The 17,697-nt window shown below is 47.5% G+C and overlaps 1 protein-coding gene across 6 annotated transcripts in view; it reads right to left on the bottom strand.

Moving 5' to 3' along the window:
* Window positions 1-17,697, bottom strand: part of DCAF4 (DDB1 and CUL4 associated factor 4) — a 31,527-nt gene that overhangs the window by 2,935 nt on the left and 10,895 nt on the right. Inside the window, exons 3-15 of one of the 6 annotated variants that reach the window (XR_009053387.1) lie at window positions 17,184-17,281; window positions 16,573-16,730; window positions 15,738-15,820; window positions 14,496-14,598; window positions 12,589-12,732; window positions 11,664-11,713; window positions 7,431-7,510; window positions 6,250-6,348; window positions 6,033-6,130; window positions 4,970-5,143; window positions 4,208-4,322; window positions 2,265-2,695; window positions 1,105-1,261 (exon numbers count right to left, since the gene is read on the bottom strand). Coding sequence is in view for 1 of the 6 variants with exons in the window: in XM_057733797.1 (XP_057589780.1) it covers window positions 2,502-2,695; window positions 4,208-4,322; window positions 4,970-5,143; window positions 6,033-6,130; window positions 6,250-6,348; window positions 7,431-7,510; window positions 11,664-11,713; window positions 12,589-12,732; window positions 14,496-14,598; window positions 15,738-15,820; window positions 16,573-16,730; window positions 17,184-17,281 (1,396 nt within the window). In the remaining 5 variants the exon portion in view is untranslated. Of the gene's footprint in view, window positions 1-1,104; window positions 1,262-1,645; window positions 2,696-4,207; window positions 4,323-4,969; window positions 5,144-6,032; window positions 6,131-6,249; window positions 6,349-7,430; window positions 7,511-11,649; window positions 11,714-12,588; window positions 12,733-14,495; window positions 14,599-15,737; window positions 15,821-16,572; window positions 16,731-17,183; window positions 17,282-17,697 lie in introns of those variants that run through there. The other 5 variants (XR_009053388.1, XR_009053386.1, XR_009053389.1 and 2 more) reach the window with 5 other exon arrangements.

Genomic DNA, 17,697 nt, shown 5'->3' with positions numbered 1-17,697 from the left:
ATCAACTTCTCAGCTACGTTTAACCATTTTTCATACACTCTAGACCAAACATTAGGAGCACTGACCACTAACCAAAGATAAAGAACAGATTGGTAAATTTAGAGGTTTTGAAGATGTTCCCCCACCTTTTTTTTTTTTTAAGCCTAAGGGAAACCTAAAACTAATTCTTTGACAATTATATCTGCCCAGCAAGAAACTTGGGCTATGGCACAGTTGAAAAGGAATTATGAAAGTATGTGGGGATAGAGCCCTCCATGTCAGAACTCAACAGGTATTCTCTTGAGTAGTCAGTTGTCTCCAAGGTCTACGAGAGAGATCAACGTTGGACGGAACAGCCACAGCTCCACTGAAATAGTACAGAACTGTGGCAAAAGCTCTGCACTAGAGGTGCAATACCAGTGACTATGAAGAGCAGATCATGTAATGAACAAACTTGTATACTGTGAGAACTTAGAACTTTAAGGGGCGAAAGTATGAGTGATATTGGGATCATGGCTCAGCACTTATATGCTTTTTTGTGCTCTTGGGGAGGGGCATGTCACCAAAATTAATCTGAAAGACCCTGCTATGACTGTGGTCATTCCCTTCAATCATATAGCTATTTCCTGGGACCTATGTGCAGGTCAGTACGCCAAGGCTGCAAAAGATACAGGGGTGATGTCTGAATGAGTAAACAAAGAATTTTGGCAATTGGCAAACTTCTTAGCCTGTGGTGAGTGCCAGAAAAATTCATTTACTTAGCGATTAAATGCGAAATGTCAGCACTGCGTGTTTACACTTGCACCAGGCTACTTTGTGATTTCTCCTTAGCACTAGCTGTGTGTGATACACAAGTACTGTCAGCAATTGGAAGAGTGTGGAACGTTGAGAACACGACAGCTTCTGGTCACAAGTCCCAGCTCTGCACTGAACGGGTCTGCAATCCGAGGCAAGTCATTCAATTTCTCTGTGCCCAGAAAACGACGCTAATGATTTTTATGTTACTACTACTGTCCTCCCTCCTTTATGGGCTGTTTTAAGGATCAAGTCAGGTAAGTTATTCACAAAACCTAAGGCACTAAAAATATTTATTATAACATATTGCTCATCTATCAGGTGACCAACCTCATAGTCTCATGTCTTTTGGATTTCTCTCTCTGCACATTAAGTCGTAGCAGGGTCCTGGCAGGACACGGATGATGCGTAACACTCAAGGGGGTAACCAAAGAGAGTTTAACTGGTGAAGCATCCTGGGCTAGCAACAGTGAGGTGCAATTATCAGCTGTAGGTCGGAAGGGACAAATGGACAGAAGTTACTGGAATCCAGAGAGCTGTGTTCCAGCAGAAGCTGTAGACTTGGGTAGAGGAACACAGCCACAGCCCACCACACTCCAGCAGGAGGGGAGCTAGTGGACTAACAACCCCTCGATCTCCTGCTGCTGCTACATCCCACTGGCTGAACCACCCCAGGCCAGAGTCTGCTCACGTCGTCCATAGCTTCTTGGGGCACAGGGGCAAGTGGAAGCTCTCCAGCAAAGCCATTAGAGCTGGTCTCAGTCTCTTTTTCCTCACCCAAGATTTGAGCAGATGTTACTATAGCTGGTTGGATGCTACAGCAGCCAAGCATCATGATCTTCTAAATCATTAACAGAAGCAACACACCATGTTGTGGTTCTTTCTAGTTTATTGTTTGGCAGACAGGCTCTTAATGTATTAACACTTTGTATGAGCGTCTCACAAACTGCTTCTCCTAGATTACAAAAAGTCAAGGCCAATTTTCTTTGAGACGGGGCCCTTGAATCTGACATTCAAGTCACCATGCTAGAAACAGGAGCTGCTGTACCTAACATTCTGGAAGGTGCTTCAACAAACATATGCTAAGGCCTGTCTAGCATCTAAAAGGATCCATCTTTCCTTACAATGCCAATGAATGGTAATAAATGAGAATCTGAGATCTGACACTGGTATCGAGTGACTTTGAGAAGGCTAATTTAATAATTCCCAACTCAGCCTTAAAATCATCCTCTAGAGACTCAGAGAAATGGCTTCCCCCTTCTCTCTAGCTGGCTTTCTCAAGTACGGATGCATGTCTGGGACCCAGGCACCGACTGCTAATGGTCTCACCCAGTCTCATCATTAGGCTTCTTGAAAGGGCTTTTGGTGAAAGAAGCAGCTTTACTGTCAATCTTCAGCTCTTAGAAAAATATTTTTTGTTTAAAAAAAAGGTGGGGGGAGGAGGGACAGGGACTATTCTAAGGAATTCAACAAGAAAAGGAAATAGGTACCTTTTATGAAAAGGACTTTTAATCTTCTTGAGCCCACAACTTAACTGAGATAACTTTACTGAAGTGTCTCCACATAGAACGTAGCACCTTTTCCCCAGCGGCTGGATGGATGGGATATGTGTACACAGAGCCCCGCTTGAAATGCCCTCACTGAAATTGTGGCAGTTGTGGCAAAAATAGGGCTACCTTTGCTCCCTTGAGTCACATCCACATCCCTCCAGGCTGCAACCTGCAGAATTAGTTGTAGGAGAAGCAGTAAAGGTCCTGCTGGACAGCCATGAGCAGTCCTGGCACTCCCCGGAAACCCCCAAGCCGAGAAGAGAAGGCCACGCTGGGAATGTCGGCTTTGGAAGTGGGGTGTGGGGAGGGTATGGTTCTGAGCAGTTGGGCATCGTGGAGGCTCCAGATTCTCGTGTAGCAGTCCTGGCCCACTAAGAAAGAGGGGAGATATGTGGCAGGTTAGTGAGAGAATGCAGAGAGAACTTGTGTACTTGTGCCCTGGCTCCTATGATTCCTCAGGGCCAAAGGTGCTTCCATGTGGGCCAAACAAACTCACAAATGGAAATTATTTCTACTGATAAGATGTCATTTTTGAAAATTAAAGTTATAGGTCGCCCTAATGCTCTAGACTTTGAACACCTGATTGCAGGTGTTCAAAGTGACAAGATGCACTGGCTGGCTGTGACACATTGGGTGGTTCATGGGGCATCTTGGCGATCAGGTGGCCCATTCTGCTTCTCCTGGTGACAAGGGCTGTTCAAGAGGGAGCCCAACCGACATAGTAACCAGGAAGATCTCAACTTCATTACATCCTGGGGCCAAATCAGGTGACAACTCTCCCCAGAGCATTTTTTGGTTTAATGGTTCAGTTCATAAGACTTCATAGTCTTCAGGGTTCATAACTGAGAGGAATTTGACACCTGACACCACTGGTTACAGCAGCCCAGACAGGCAATATGTGCTACTGGAGATCTTCAGGGGGAGGAGAAGGGCAGACTTTAGGTGTCATAGATTTCAGTGTGTGCTTTTGACCATCTGAGCTGACCTTAGGTGTGGGTCATTCAGGTTGTGAAGTTCAAGAATTACTGCAGCCAGCCCACTCCCCACATCTGCCTCTCAACAAGGCTCGTATCTTTTCTATTATCCAGAACGCAGAAGCTCTTCAGAGATGAAAACTTGTGGAAAACAGACTTAAGGAAGCTAATTGCTGCTGGTGGTGACAGCAGTAAGTCTAAGAAAGTTCTAGCAAAGTGATGGTTCTTAGCCACAAAAAGTTTCACAGCAAATAAGTACTTTCTGTAGGAATATTATAAAATTTGGGATCTGTGAAAACTGAGAACATACTCCTTAATGCCAAGCTCCTACTGTTTCATTTGTCCAACCGCCAAATAGTCATATGATCTGTCATCAACTTGTCAACTCCTTTCAAGGGGGTTTGGTGCTAGAAAGCTCTGCTTCTAGTCTACAAATCATGGGTTCCTGGTGGTGTTAAAGGGACCAGGCATCGGTTCCTCTACAATGACCTCAATCTCTCTTCTCAGCATCCTCTGGTGGAAACGCAGGCACAAAGAACAGGGAGCTCAAGTTTTTCGACAGGACAGCTGCACGATGGGACGAGGCTCACACTGACTGCTGACCTGGTGCACAGACTTAACCCCCACCCCCAGGTCTCCTAAGCCACTATGTTTTATTGCTTCTCACTTGCCTGTAACTTAAATGATGTTTGCCCAGTGATGTGGGGACAAAGGGCTATCCACCTGGTGAGTGCTTAAACTGTTGCTTACTAATGTCCAACTCTACATCCCATCTTGACTCCCTGTCCCCAACTGTCCAAAATCCTTTATTCAGTTTTGTTTTAGACTAATTTCTCCCTTATCTGCTTAAGCTGCTGGGAGCCCTAAGGGACAGTGGTCAATGGGATGGATCTCCTCGTCCCCAGGTACCTGCCACCACGATCCCTTCTTCCTCGTGCACGTGCAGGGGCAGGTGGGCATACTCGTTCACGTGCCCTTTGTACTGCCTGATACACTTTGTGGTCCTCAGGTCCCACAGCTTGATCTGTGGGAAGAAGCACAAGGGGCTTTTAGGGAGGGTCCAACAGGTATACTGCTGAACCCCAGGCACGAAAGCCAGAGAGGGCGAGGTGGTCTCCAAAGACCTCTCCAAGTTAGAAAAATCCAAGTCTCAAACTCCTGAGCCCTAGACTCCATCAAAAGCACCAGGGGACTTCCCTGGTGGCGCAGTGGCTAAGAATCCGCCTGCCAATGCAGGGGACATGGGTTCAAGCCCTGGTCCGGGAGGATCCCACATGCAGTGGAGCAACTAAGTCTGTGCGCCCCAACTACTGAGCCTATGCTCTAGAGCCCGTGAGCCACAACTACTGAAGCCTGCACACCTAGAGCCCGTGCACGGCAACAAAGGGTAGCCCCCGCTCGCTGCAACTAGGGAAACCCTGTGTGCAGCAACAAAGACCCAACTCAGCCAATAAATAAATAATTTATTAAAAAAAAAAAAAAAAAAAAAAAAAAAAGCACAGGACCAGCTTCACATCTGTTTAGACCAGACTGGACTCCCAGTGGGCAGCAGAGCAGCAGCCCTGCACAACTCACAACTTGCCTGATCTCCAGATGCCTTTCCCCTGCCTCTGTCTGACACAGGGCCCAGAGCTAGTGCTAATGGCTGAAGAAAGTCAGTGGTACCCGTACCGTTCCAGCCATGTCAGACGCCATCAGGCATTGCTCTTCCTGGAGGATTTGCACAGAGGTAACTGCTGAGTCGTGGAACAGGCGGGTGGCCTTCCAGCCCTTGCCCTGATTTCGACAACGCAGATCAATGGCAAAGATTTCGCCGGAACGACAGCCATTAAACAGCAAAGGAGCCTGCGGAAAGAGGCACTGCTCAGTACCTCCCTCCAAGGCTGGGAGGGATATGCCAGCCTCCAGAGTACACCCCCTGCCTCCCCTCCTCTATCCCAGTCTCTGGCTCAGAGGTACAGGTGGAGACAGGTTGGTTAGGGTTTCAGCCTCAGTGGAGACAGAAGGGTTCCTTATAAAGAGTCAAGAACTGGACACCATGTGTCCCTCTAGTGTCCTCCCCGCTGGCTGCAACTGGCTCCTAAGGCCTCACCCTGAACCCCTCTCCCTGTGCAGTGAGGGTGTCCTTTCTCCTCCCAGGCTGTTAGTGAGAAGCTGGGTGGTGAGAGTGGAGTAAGAGAGATTAGAAATCCAGGTAAGACGTGGGGCCCCAGATAGAGTGGGAAGATGGCTGAAGAAACCTGAATAATGAATTCCATGCTAACTGCCCAAAGCAGGTTGGCACATCTTCTTCCACACTTTTAAAGAAAGGTGGCACTATCTATGGGTCAAGTCTCTGAAACGTAGTAATGACTAGAATTTTGATTTTTAAATTTATAAAATGTGTAACTTGACAGCTGCATATAAAAGTGTAACGAATTGGGACATATTTAATTTACACATTAAAAAATTTTGCTGTCCTGCTGGCTAATCCAAGTACTCAAGAATTGCTGGCAATTCATTTAAACAGGAAGTTGTTTAAAACCAGCTGAGCCAGACCTTTCTGGATCAGCCAAATTTCATTCAGCGCTGACTTACTCACCAAGTAACCCATTAATCACTTCTGGTGCCTGCCCACTTTTTCCCTGTAAAAGAGGGAGGAGGACTACAGTCCACACAGGGGAATCCCATTCCAATCCAGCAAAACATCCACTCTTAGGAAACTCTGTATTATGCCCTTCTCAATCCAACTAACCATGAGAGCAAACTGCTGGGCCAAGACGTCACTGCTGGTCCCAAATGACTGCCGGTGTCCCGTCACCACGCTGGTCACCAGGACTCGCCGAGACAAGCCTGACAGAGAGGTATGGGGTGGACAGTGTCACTCTGGGTCCGGGGAGAGGGACTGTGACGGGATTTAGGGTCTGTGAAATCCTTCACCCTGGGCACCTGGGGAGGCAACCGTGGCTCACCCGTGCTAAAGCAGTTATTTGCCTGGATGTTCAGGGACCACGCACAGGACCAGGCCCCGGGGATCCGGAAACTGCAGAGCATGCCAGGCCGGTCTCCTGCTAAGGGAACAGTAGTAGTGTTAGAAATACCAACAGCTTTCAGGGAAGCAGTATGGTGTCACTGATAAGAGGGTTTCGATTCCAGCTGTGTGATCTCAAACTTTTTTAAATGGAATTTTTTTTAATTGATAAAACATACAGTAAGGGTACAAATCATAGTATACACTTTAATGAGTTATCTCAAAGTATAGCTATGTAGCCACCACCCAGGTTAAGAAATGGAACATTCTAGTACCTTAGTACCCTTCCGGTCCCCTCCCAATTACTACCCTTCTCACTCCTCCCTAAAGGGAACCACTATCCTGACTCTAACACCATCTCTTGGTTTTGTAAGGCAAATTCTGAACCTCTTTTTGCCTTGGTCTCCTCATCTGTAAAATGGTGATAATACACTCCTGCCTTAAAAGCTTGCTGTATGATGAAATGCTAGGCGCCAGGCTAAGTGTGCATTAAAGCATTTACTCCTCCATGTAACCTGAGGGGGCAGGTATTTACTTTACAGAGGTTAAGCAATCTGTTCAAGCTGGTAAGGGGCAGAGCTGGGATTCATGCCAGGTCTACCTGAAGCCTGCACTCTTAAGAGGCCTGATCCTTACCTAATTGATCCTAATTCTCTGAAAGACTGAAAACTTAATATCCAGAATGTTGCCAGGAAGTTGGACTGCCTTCAGTCAGACAGAATATAAGTATCCCTGACAGCACCTGCCCTACAGCAAGATCTTAGCAGATGCTCTCTGGGTGATTTGTATAAGTGGCTCAAATAAATATTTTCATCTCTTGTATTGGTCACACACACTTTTAATGGTTCTGGCTGCTGAAATAACCCAAAAGGAGGGGATAATTGAAGATGCACATGCTTCTAGTACAAATCCTGGGTCGGGATTAAAGAATCCTCCCAGGTGCTCTGCAGACTGTCCCCACACTGCAAGCTCCGACCTGGGCTCACCAGCCCATGGTTCCCACCTCTCCTGTCCAAGCCATCACCACAAAGCTTATGCTGCAGTTGGCTGCAGCTCCTGGGAGGCAGAGGACAAAGATGTCCCTCAGCACCTCCTCATCCAAAGGAAAAGGGCCCCCGGTACCTGGATGACTACTGACAAAGAGTGATGCCGGGAGCAGGGTGGCACAGCCTGGCGTCTCTGCCATTCCCATGAGGCACAGCCTGGAAGAGCTGTTAAGGACACTGAAGTACAAGTCTCCTCTGGGAGGAGAATGAGCATCAGTACCCTTCAAAGAAAGGTAAGAATAATACCCACTGTCAACATTTAACGTGTTTACATTTTCCATATTTAGTTTCCGATTTTTCAAAAGGAAAAAAAATGTCACAGACACAGTTAAAGGCCCCCTTTTAACTTTCCCCCACCCAGAGAAAACCGCTATTCTAAAACTGGTCTGAGTTCTAGGCCTTAATATTTCCACTACACATATCTGTCCATGAGGAATATAAAGAACTGTTTGATTTTGAAACACACATAAATGGCATCACACAGAATCTTCTACAACTGCTTAATCTACATTGTCTCCTAGATGCAACTGTGTTCACATTTGTAGCTCTGGTTCATCCATTTTCACCACAGAGCATTCCTTTGCATGAAGAGACCACACTTTACTTATCCAGTCTCTTGCTGCTGGGCACTGAGATAGTTTTCACCTTTTTTTCCCCCTCTGCTGCTGGAATGAGCCTCTCTTCCTAGCCTCCTGTCTCCTACTCCCACGTATGAAGGCTTCTCTAAATTTCTTCCACCTATGGGAAGGATTTCATCTTACACTCGTGTGCCATATACACACAAACATGTGAAACAGAAGTTTCATAAAATATTTACCCTTACTAAACATGAAGTGGATATTTTCTAAAGTATTTCATTAAAAAAAGCTGCTCAATAAATTGATTTCGTGGGTCACAGTTTATAGGATAGGTCATGACTCACAGTTTGAAAACACTGCTACACCTAGAGTGGAGCTGAGGGGGTTGTAAAATACATGCATCTCCAACTTGAAGTGCTTGTATCGTTTACTTACACCAACAGTTTTCCCCAGTCTCCACCTAGGCCAAAACTTGGCACTATCAGAACTTAAAAATTGTGCTTATCTGAATGGGCATAAAATATCTCCTTTCAATTTGCATTTCTCTGACTACATCTGATCACAGTCATTTGGGCTTCCCTTTCTTTGAACTGCCTCTTTATATCCTTTGCCTGCTTTTCTACTGGACTGTCTTCTGATTGATTTGGTTACTTTCCCTTTCCTTTCAGTTTCCAGAGGAGTCTGTTTATCCCCACTTCCTTGTTACTCTTCAACCCACTGAAACCTAGGTCAGACCCTCACCTTTCCAGTGAAATAATCTGCCCAAGGTCTTCAATGAGCTCCTACTACCTACATCTGATAAATGCTTTCCAGTCCTCTCCTGTGCCATGCAGCACAATTTCTAACTACACACTCCTTCTTGGCCTCCATAATCACTCTCCTGGCGTTCCATCCTTGGACCTTCTCCTATCACCAAGATTCCCTGGACTAAGTCCTAAGCCTCCTAAGCTCGTCTCTCCCCTCCACGCCTGCTCATCAGTTCACACCCTCTCCACCACCCTTAGTCCTCACCAGCCTACCACCCTCATTGCTATATGAGACGTGAATCCATGACCACGGTCCTCCAGGGGCATCCCACAGCCCTAAGGATTTGGTTTTGCAAGGCCCTACCTAGCCACAGACATCACCAATACTAAACCACTTACTGCTGCCAAATGTGTCAAGCTCTCCTCACTCTTCCTTTTTTTAAATATTTACTTATTTGGTTGCGCTGGGTCTTAGTTGCAGCAGGCAGACTCCTCAGTTGCGGCAGGCAGACTCCTCAGTTGTGGCATGCATGTGGGATCTAGTTCCCTGACCAGGGATTGAACCCAGGCCCCCTGCAATGGGAGCATGGTGTCTTAGCCACTGTGCCACCAGGGAAGTCCCCTTACTCTTCTTTCTAATGGGAGCTCCGTCCTCTCCTTTCCATGTGGGAATCACCTCCAGGAAGGCCATCCCAATCCCTGTGCCCTGCAACTGCCCCATGGACATCACTGCAAAGAGTGACCACCTGCTGAGCTGCCCAGCTCTAGCACCTTGCACAGGGATTGTAGATGTCCAACAGATGTTGGCAGAATGCACACACACACCTCAATGAAAAAATGCACCTCTTTGCCAGGCAATGAGGCAATGGTCTTGACCTTCTGCATGTGTGATGTGTGGGTATCATGTTGCCTTGGGTGGTAAGTCCCATGTTAACTATCTCTAGTATAGAGGCTGCTGAAACTATAAATGAGAACACTGTACCTGGGCAGCTCACTTCTTTCTGAAATAAATCTTTTCCTTCTAGGTTTGTAGGGCAAGGATGTGGGGAGAAAGTCCCTACCCATGTGCACTTACTCATGTTACTATGGCTGAAACCCAGCAAACCCAAAGTTTACACCCAAATTTTGTATGGTACTTACAGGGCCAGTATCATAGAGTTAATCTTTTAACAGGCCACAAGTCAATGAAGAACCTGGTAAGTGTAGAAAAAATTCAGTCTAACCTCCCACCACTCTTTGGGAAAAAGCAGAGTGCAGGTCTGCACCAGGTGTCATTTCTGTAAAGGGAGAAAGTTCAAGACCTTTAGCAGAAGCATCAGGTGTCACAAAAGCCTGAAGATTACCTGAAATGACCACTGGAGGGCAAGCCGCTGATCAAACCACACGCGTTACACCCAATTACATGCATACTTTTACTCTGCTTTCCTTTGCTGCCCTTCACAGATAGTGTTTTTGCAAACTGAAGATTTGTGGCAACCTGGTATTGAGCAAGTCCACTGGTGCTATTTTCCCAATGGCATTTTGCTCATTTTGTGTCTCTGTGTCACGTTCTGGTAATTTTCACAATATTTCAAACTTTTTCGTTACTATTTTGTTATGGTGATCTGTGATCAGTGATCTTTGATGTCACTGTTGCAAAAAGATCATGACTTGTTGAAGGCTCAGATGATGATGAGCATTTTTTTAGCAACAATGTATTTTTAAGTCAAGGTATGTGCTTTGTTTTTCAAACATAGTGCTGCTGCGCATGCAACAGACTACAGTATAGTATAAACACAACTTCTGTATGTACTGGGAAACCCCAAAATTCGTGTGACTTGCTAAAACTTCTAATTTACAGAACACATAGTTTTGTTTGTCTCACATAAAATTTACAATCAGATATCTAATGTGCTTTAGGCTTTAAAACCCTTTGAGGGACTTCCCTGGTTGTCCAGTGGTTAAGAGTCCATGCTCCCAATGCAGGGGGCCTGGGTTCGATCCCTGGTCAGGGAATTAGATCTTGCATGCTGCAATTAAAAAAAAAAAAAAAGATCCCACGTGCTGCAACTAAGAGCCAGCACAGTCAAATAAAATAAATACATATTAAAACAAACCAAAAAACCCCCTTTAAAAGTACTGTGGAACAAATTAACAAACACCCCCCACCCCCGCCGCAACACCCCAAAAAACAAACCAACAGATTCCAAATCAGGCATCATTTGCTAAGGGCACGTGATGTGGCCAAGCACTGTGCTAAGTGTATTCACAGATGTCACCTAGTTAACCTTATGACAACTCTGAAGCTGATGTTGGGTATAACAAGTGGTCACATGGTTTCAAGAACTCATTTATTATGGAAATGAACCACAACAAGACTCATTAACACGTGGTCTGGGGTCAAACAATATCACTCCAGGAAGGACACTGTGGACAGCTGTCCTCTGCACCAAGAGAACCCAGGGATCCCAGCTACCTGACACTGCACTGTGTGTTCCTACAAAGCCCAGATGCCTCTCTGGGAAGGGAAGGCAGAGACTAGAATGAAGAGAGCTCTAAAGAAGGCCATCTCTGGGCAGGGAGCCTAGGCCCAGAGCCCACGGCCCCAGTCCAATGTCAAAAACACCCTTCTCTGGTGTGTGCCCTCAGCTTCCCTGCCCCCGGAAGCTCCTTCTCCTTTGCCTATGGAGGATTTGTTTTCCTTTTCAAGGCTTTACTGTTCCTTTCTGCTTTCTTCCTCTGCTAAAGCACCAACTCTCACGTTCCAGAACAGCGTCTGGCATATGGTGACATCGACATCATTCCAGGACCTCAACTGCTTCTCCGTGCTCCTTGGGAATCCTTGTTTTCCAGCAGGTGCACTGCTCTTTCCTACAGGGTGAGACGCATGTGCAGAATGGCCCAGACCTCTGGACACTAAAACGCCACCTCACAAACCCCACAGATGCCCAGGTCTCCATCAGGGCGTGGCCTGCCCACCAAACCTCTTCACCTGCCAAAAGATACAGAATGTGGGAATCCAGGTGATTCAGCGAGGCCCAGCACACAGCATTCACCTGGTGAGGAAACAAAGCAAGATGGAATGATTGATTTGACTGCCAACTTATGGAGAGAAACAGAAAAATATTTTCTTATAGAATAGACACGTGACTGACTGCTTTCTTCAGGTCTCACTATTTGAATAGGGGCTGCAACAAGCACTCTGAGAACAAAAGCTCCCTGCCCACTGTGTGGAACCTTGAGGGGAAAGGAAGGAAGTGGCCCCCAGGCCTCAGTCCCTCATCACTGGCATGGGCCTCACAATGAGACATCTGGTATACCCTCCAGGGTGGGGCTGAGTTCTCTGCAACGGATCTCACTTCGCTCAGAAACCATTTTCAACCTGTGTCCATCTTGTGGCTCATGTCTCAACAGAACAGAAAGTCACAGGTTTTTAAGATGCAGCCATCACCCCACTGCAATGTAAAGGTTGCCCCCTAGACAGCAAGCTCCTTACATTTACGTAAATTTCAGTGCTGGCTACAGACTGGCTGGGAGACTGACACAATGTCCTGATGCACTGGGAGGACCCGCCACCCAGTTCTCCATGGCCCACCTCCCAGGAACTCTGTGCTTTAGCATGGACTCCTTCAGATCACCTTAACCCTCCTGGAGGGAAGTCCCTGCAACAGTCTAATTAAAGTAGCACTGCTTCAAGCCCTCCCCCATGTAAATTCATTTTTCTTCCAAGACCAGCAACTAATGAGGCCCCTCTCTTCCCCCATGAGTTCTCAGGATCTAAAACTCCATTTTTTCCCTTGGGAAAATGAGGTAACCAAGCCCTGCCTTCTTCACAAAGCTCTCTCCTCTACTCTGAATTTGGCCAATTACCACCGGGCCCTGGATCCAAAGGCAAGGCGGGCTGCCAAGGCTAAAGGGAAGGGCCGTGTACCTTCCGACTGGTGAAGTAGAGGTTTTCATCCATGTGCACCCTGAGCGTGGGGGTCTTCAGGCCATGCAGGTTGATGATGCCGTACTTGGAGCCCCCGACTTTGACATCGTTCACCGTGAAGAGCCGGTCACTGTTGGTATCCGCCTGGAGAGGGGAGGTGGACTGTGGGTGACCTTAGGCTGAGCCAGGGGGTCTGCCTAAGACCATCTACCTAGCCCCCGTGCTCCGTGCATTTTCACCAGGTGAGGGCTCCCAACCGTGAGGGAGCATGGAATGACCTGACTTGCCTATTTGGTGTAGCCATCACTGGGCAAAGCTAACAGGCATCTGGTCTCACAATTCAGCAGCAGAAAAGGCAGTGAGGGGACATGGCCAGCAAGTCTGACATCTGCACAGGGACCCCACTCAGAACCGGTTTTGGGAGAGCTCTAATGTCCACCCAGAGGACTGTTCAGATACGCCACGTGGTGACAGAGCATGCGGCCATCACAAAAGCCACACAGCAATGTGGAAAATGCTAGTTATAACTGCCAAGGGATAAAAGAAGAATGCAAAATTGTATTCCGATTACACAGGCACTATGATTACCACCAAGTAAAAAGAGGCATTACGTGGGAAAAAAAATTACAATAGAAAAGATGCCACTGGGATGTGGGTTATTGTTAAGATTTTCTTTTTCATTTAGAAAATACGGTTAATAATTATTTCAAAGCAACACCTTTATATATATGTTTATGTGTTTTATATATATATTTATAAATATAACATACACATATATACATGGGTTTCGATGCTGCTGAAAACACACTCACTTGGCAAGTTTACTCAGCAAGAATCGTTATATTCCTGAAGAATCACCACCAGTGACTACAGTCAGATCTGAAAAATTGATTCTTGGGTGACACACCACCCTTCCCACCCCTCTGGTCACACCAGCCTCCCAGTCATCCTAACTCTGGGTGATGGGGAGGGTTTTCCCAGCACCAGCACACACAGCGTGAGGATCGGGTGCTCGGGCCATGCTCAGCAGCAGGTGCACAGTGACCTCCACTGGCCCCACCTGGTTTACTCAAGAACCCCAGGGAAGGGGCTCCTGAGGGGAGCCCACCACAGGAAAGTATCTGCTTGATTTGGGTCAAACTGCACCCCAAACACAGGAGAAAATATGAGTCCTGGCCCCAGACACCGCTTATGTGGAAGGGCTCTGTTGTCAAAGCCTCCTGGGGCAGGACCTCCAGTGTCAATTCCGTAGCCTCAGCCTCCAGTCCTGTCAGCAGACCGCCTTGGCTGTCCCTCAGCCGCCAGCAGTTGCCACTCTAGGTGGAAGATCTGGCTCCTTCTGTTTGCAGTGGACCCTCTGATCCTCTGCCAACATTTCTCTGGCCCCTGGCTTCCAGTCCAGGTCTAACCAGAAGCAGAGAGATCATTTTCTTGTCTCTGCAAATGCAATGGAGGTGTGCTGGACAGCAGGCCCCTGCTGCTGAGGTCAGTGACAGAAAGCAAGAGACTAATTCGCTGCTGCTACTGAAGAATACTGGCGCTTCAGGTTTGGCCACCAAATCCTGTCCAGTATAGAAAGGATCAGGAGCGCCTAGTCCACTGTGTACCTTTTCAACTGTGTACATAACATACCCAAAGGAAAGTTACTGGTCAGTGTGTGGAACCCAGGTCTAATGTCAAATGACAGAGCTGTAGTGGGGGTGACAATGGTCACAGCACAGCCTGTCTTGCCAGCTTGGCATCTGCCAATGGGTAGCTGGCAAGTGCCTGTTAAAACCGTAAAACCTGCTCTCATGGCTAGTGGCTTCTATTCAGCCAGGCTTGACGAAGACCAATGCTAAGCCACGAGTTGTCCAGGGGATGGCAACTATATCCCTGGAACCCACAGATGGCTCCCTCCCACTCACCAGTATCAGGTTAAATCGGTCACTTGCCAAAGCGGAGGGATCCGAGCTCTGAATCTGGACCTTTTCCCTCTGCATGCAGCTCACGCGCAGCTCATGGGCTAAACTGCAGAGGAGAAAGAGGGAGGGAGGGGAGGGATGGACGCCATACCTAGATATCCATGAAGAAGATGCAGGGGTTCTGCTCTGTCCCACACTCTGAAGACCATCTTCTCTGGTCAGCTCTCTCTCCATATTAAATCTTAGCAATGAAGCTGAGCAAGGCCCCAAAGAATCTCAATTTTAGAACTCTTAGGAAAACTAAAGCAAAGAAATGGGTGGCTCATTCACAGTGTCGAAGAAAGTCAGAACTAGAAGGATTTGTTTTGGATCATCTAGCGCAACTCTTTCTCTCGAGATGAAGAGAATGTGCCTGAGTAATGAAACAACCTGCTGAAGGTCACAGAGTTCACGAAGAGCCAGGCATGCAGCCGCCCTTTTCCTCTCCACCAAAGACTGAGCATGCTTTAGGCTGAAGAACAGATCTTTGTAACTAGACCTTTAACTCTTCTCCCTCTCGGGAGAGAAACACAGGAGAAGCATGCCCTGTGAGCTGGCCGGTATCGCCTGTAGGGCTGGCCTTCCCTGAAGGGGGCCTCCCCGGGTAAGCCACCACACTCATGTTGTTTCTTCACTGACCCAGGTACAGTGGGAGGCAGTGGAATGCAGGGGTCAGGAGCTCAGGCCTGGGAGTCAGACAGATCCCCCCTTCCTAGCTTTACTTGAGCAAATCACTCCACCCTGAGTCTCAGTCTCTTCTTCTGAGGGGGACGTGTCAACCTATCTTACAAGGCTTTAGTTAGAACTGTATCAGACATCAAGACACTTTAAAGTTTAGTGCACATCCACTTAGTGTTCCATTTTTGGTGACAACTCATTAGAAGGAGAAAAGGAGGCAGAAGGCTGACAGAATGAACTACTTAACAAGAAATTATTTATGAGTAACAAAGAGGAAACATCTTGAGAAATTTCTGCCCAATTTCTCAACCTAGATCCCCTCTGCTCTCTCCCTGGCTCTAGAGGAAGGATGATTCTCTCAGGGCTGATTTCAGCAGCAGAAGGCAGGCTGTGAGCTGAGGCTCCTCAATTGTGAAGACTCCTCACAGAGCAGCTACACGCTTTATCCTGACTTAATTCTGGGACCATGGAAATAAGAAACAGGAAAAGAACGTTCATGAAGAAAACAACAACGAGGCATTATCTTACCGGCAGTAACTGGTGACGTTGAGAAAACCCAGCTTGCTTTTTTGTAGTAAGGAAGATGCATTAAATCCCAACCTGGCTATTTTCTAAATTAAAGAAAGAAAGATTCGATGAAGTTTTATGTTATTGTATAATGAATTATGTTTTTAGGATGCAATGAAGAAACAGGTACTAGGTTGGCAGAAATTATACGCATAAAAATCTGATTCGTCTCCTCTGCTAGTCTCCTGTCCCTGGAAATAGGAAAAGCTTATCACAAGAAAGTATGTGCGAGCTGGGACGTGTGCTCAGCACCTCTCTCCAAGGCCCCTATCAGTTTACACCTGAGGAGATGAAGCCACTGGGCTAGTGAGTGCAGAGATGGCGCTGCACACTGCACAGGTCTGCATCGTGCTTTCCACTCAACCTATGGTGACGGTGGGGCCTGGATTCTCCATTCCATTGCCTCCCTGATCATCGAAATGTCTCGGCATCTAATCCGCAGAAGGGATACCAGAAACCCTCACATCCAAACCACACACCCTGGTTTTCTATGTAAAATATACAGTTACAGAGGCCATATTGGGCTGCTACCCAAGAGTCTCCTGAGGAAGGACAGAATGTTACAATTACTGATGAAATCCAGCAAATAAGAAAAGGGGGGTGGTGGTGGGAGGAGATTTCTTGCCTGTTCTTATTTTCTTCATCAGGTTCCTGTCAGGGAAAAGTCGATGCCACCCTCCCTAAAGTGGGTTACACAGAATGTTACGGGGCGTTTAATCGGCACCTCCTTGAGGCAGTGGGTGGATGCTGGCAGGAGTGGAGGGGACAGGGCAGCCCATGGGGCCAGGGAGCCTACCTTTCCCCGCCTGTCCTCTTCCTCTAGCAGCTGCAGCCTTTTGCTCTCCACTTCCTTCTGCCGGATGCTCTCCTTCGTGAGGGGGTTGCAGTTGTTATGCCCAGGGAGCAAGCGGAAGTAGCGATTCTTTTCAGGGTCAAAGTAATAACCTGGTAGATCTTTAGTTAAAAGAAATAAAAATTCAGCTTAAAACACTGTGAACCGAACGACGCACCGAGGAGCCCAGAGGCCTGTCCGCCACCCCTCACCGTTGCTGGTCTTTCCTGAGGGGTAAGAGGTGGGCTAGCACCGCCAGTCACCACCCTGGGCCCAGTTCAGCCCGGGGGGCGAGTGTGGGGGGCGGGGGGAGGCGGGAGGAACTGTTTGCCTCGGGATCACGGTTCTCGGCACGCCCGGCTTCTCCCACTAGGGTTTCAGTTTGCTCCCAGAACTTCCTCCGAGCCAGGAATGGGCTGATGACACACATGGAGTGTACCCACACCCAAGTGAAGAGACACAGGGCTGAGAAGAAGGGCAGCCAGAACAGACATAACCAGATGACAAGGCATGAATGGGTTTCACCTTCCTCCACAGGCAGGGCCGGAGAAACCCTGTCCAGCAGGCTGCCTTACCTGGCACAGAAGAACTGCCAGCTGTGCTGGAGGTCGAGGGGGCCTCGTCATCGCTGTGGCTGGAACCCTGTGGGCTCTGCTGTGCCCCTCCATTACTCCTGTTGATACACAGTCAGGGTAACTGTGAGCCCCAGTCATTCTATGACTGTGGGGTCCTACAGTTCCATAGCCTTACCCCCGACCCTCGATTACATGGGGAACACTGACCTCTCTTTTCCTTAGAAGCAGTTTACCTACTGCAAATACACCAAAGAGTCAGGGCAAGGTTTTGGTTTCTCATCCTTAAGAGGATGCATGTCACAGTAGTTCCCCTTTTTATCTCCTCATTTGAGCACTTTGTGAGGTCTTTTGGAATTTTCCAGATGAAAATGAGAATGGAAATCTTGGCCAATAAGAGTTTTACCAGCTGGGCTCATTTGTCAGCTCAAAAGCAGTTACAAGGCCAGGTGGATTTCATTCTTTATTGCATTCAGCAGTACAAAGAATTTAAATTTTACTTGGCTACCCAACCCTA

This window comes from Hippopotamus amphibius, chromosome 4 (genome assembly GCF_030028045.1).
Source record: "Hippopotamus amphibius kiboko isolate mHipAmp2 chromosome 4, mHipAmp2.hap2, whole genome shotgun sequence".
Lineage (NCBI taxonomy): Eukaryota > Metazoa > Chordata > Mammalia > Artiodactyla > Hippopotamidae > Hippopotamus > Hippopotamus amphibius.
This window is presented reverse-complemented; position numbering and strand designations above follow the sequence as displayed.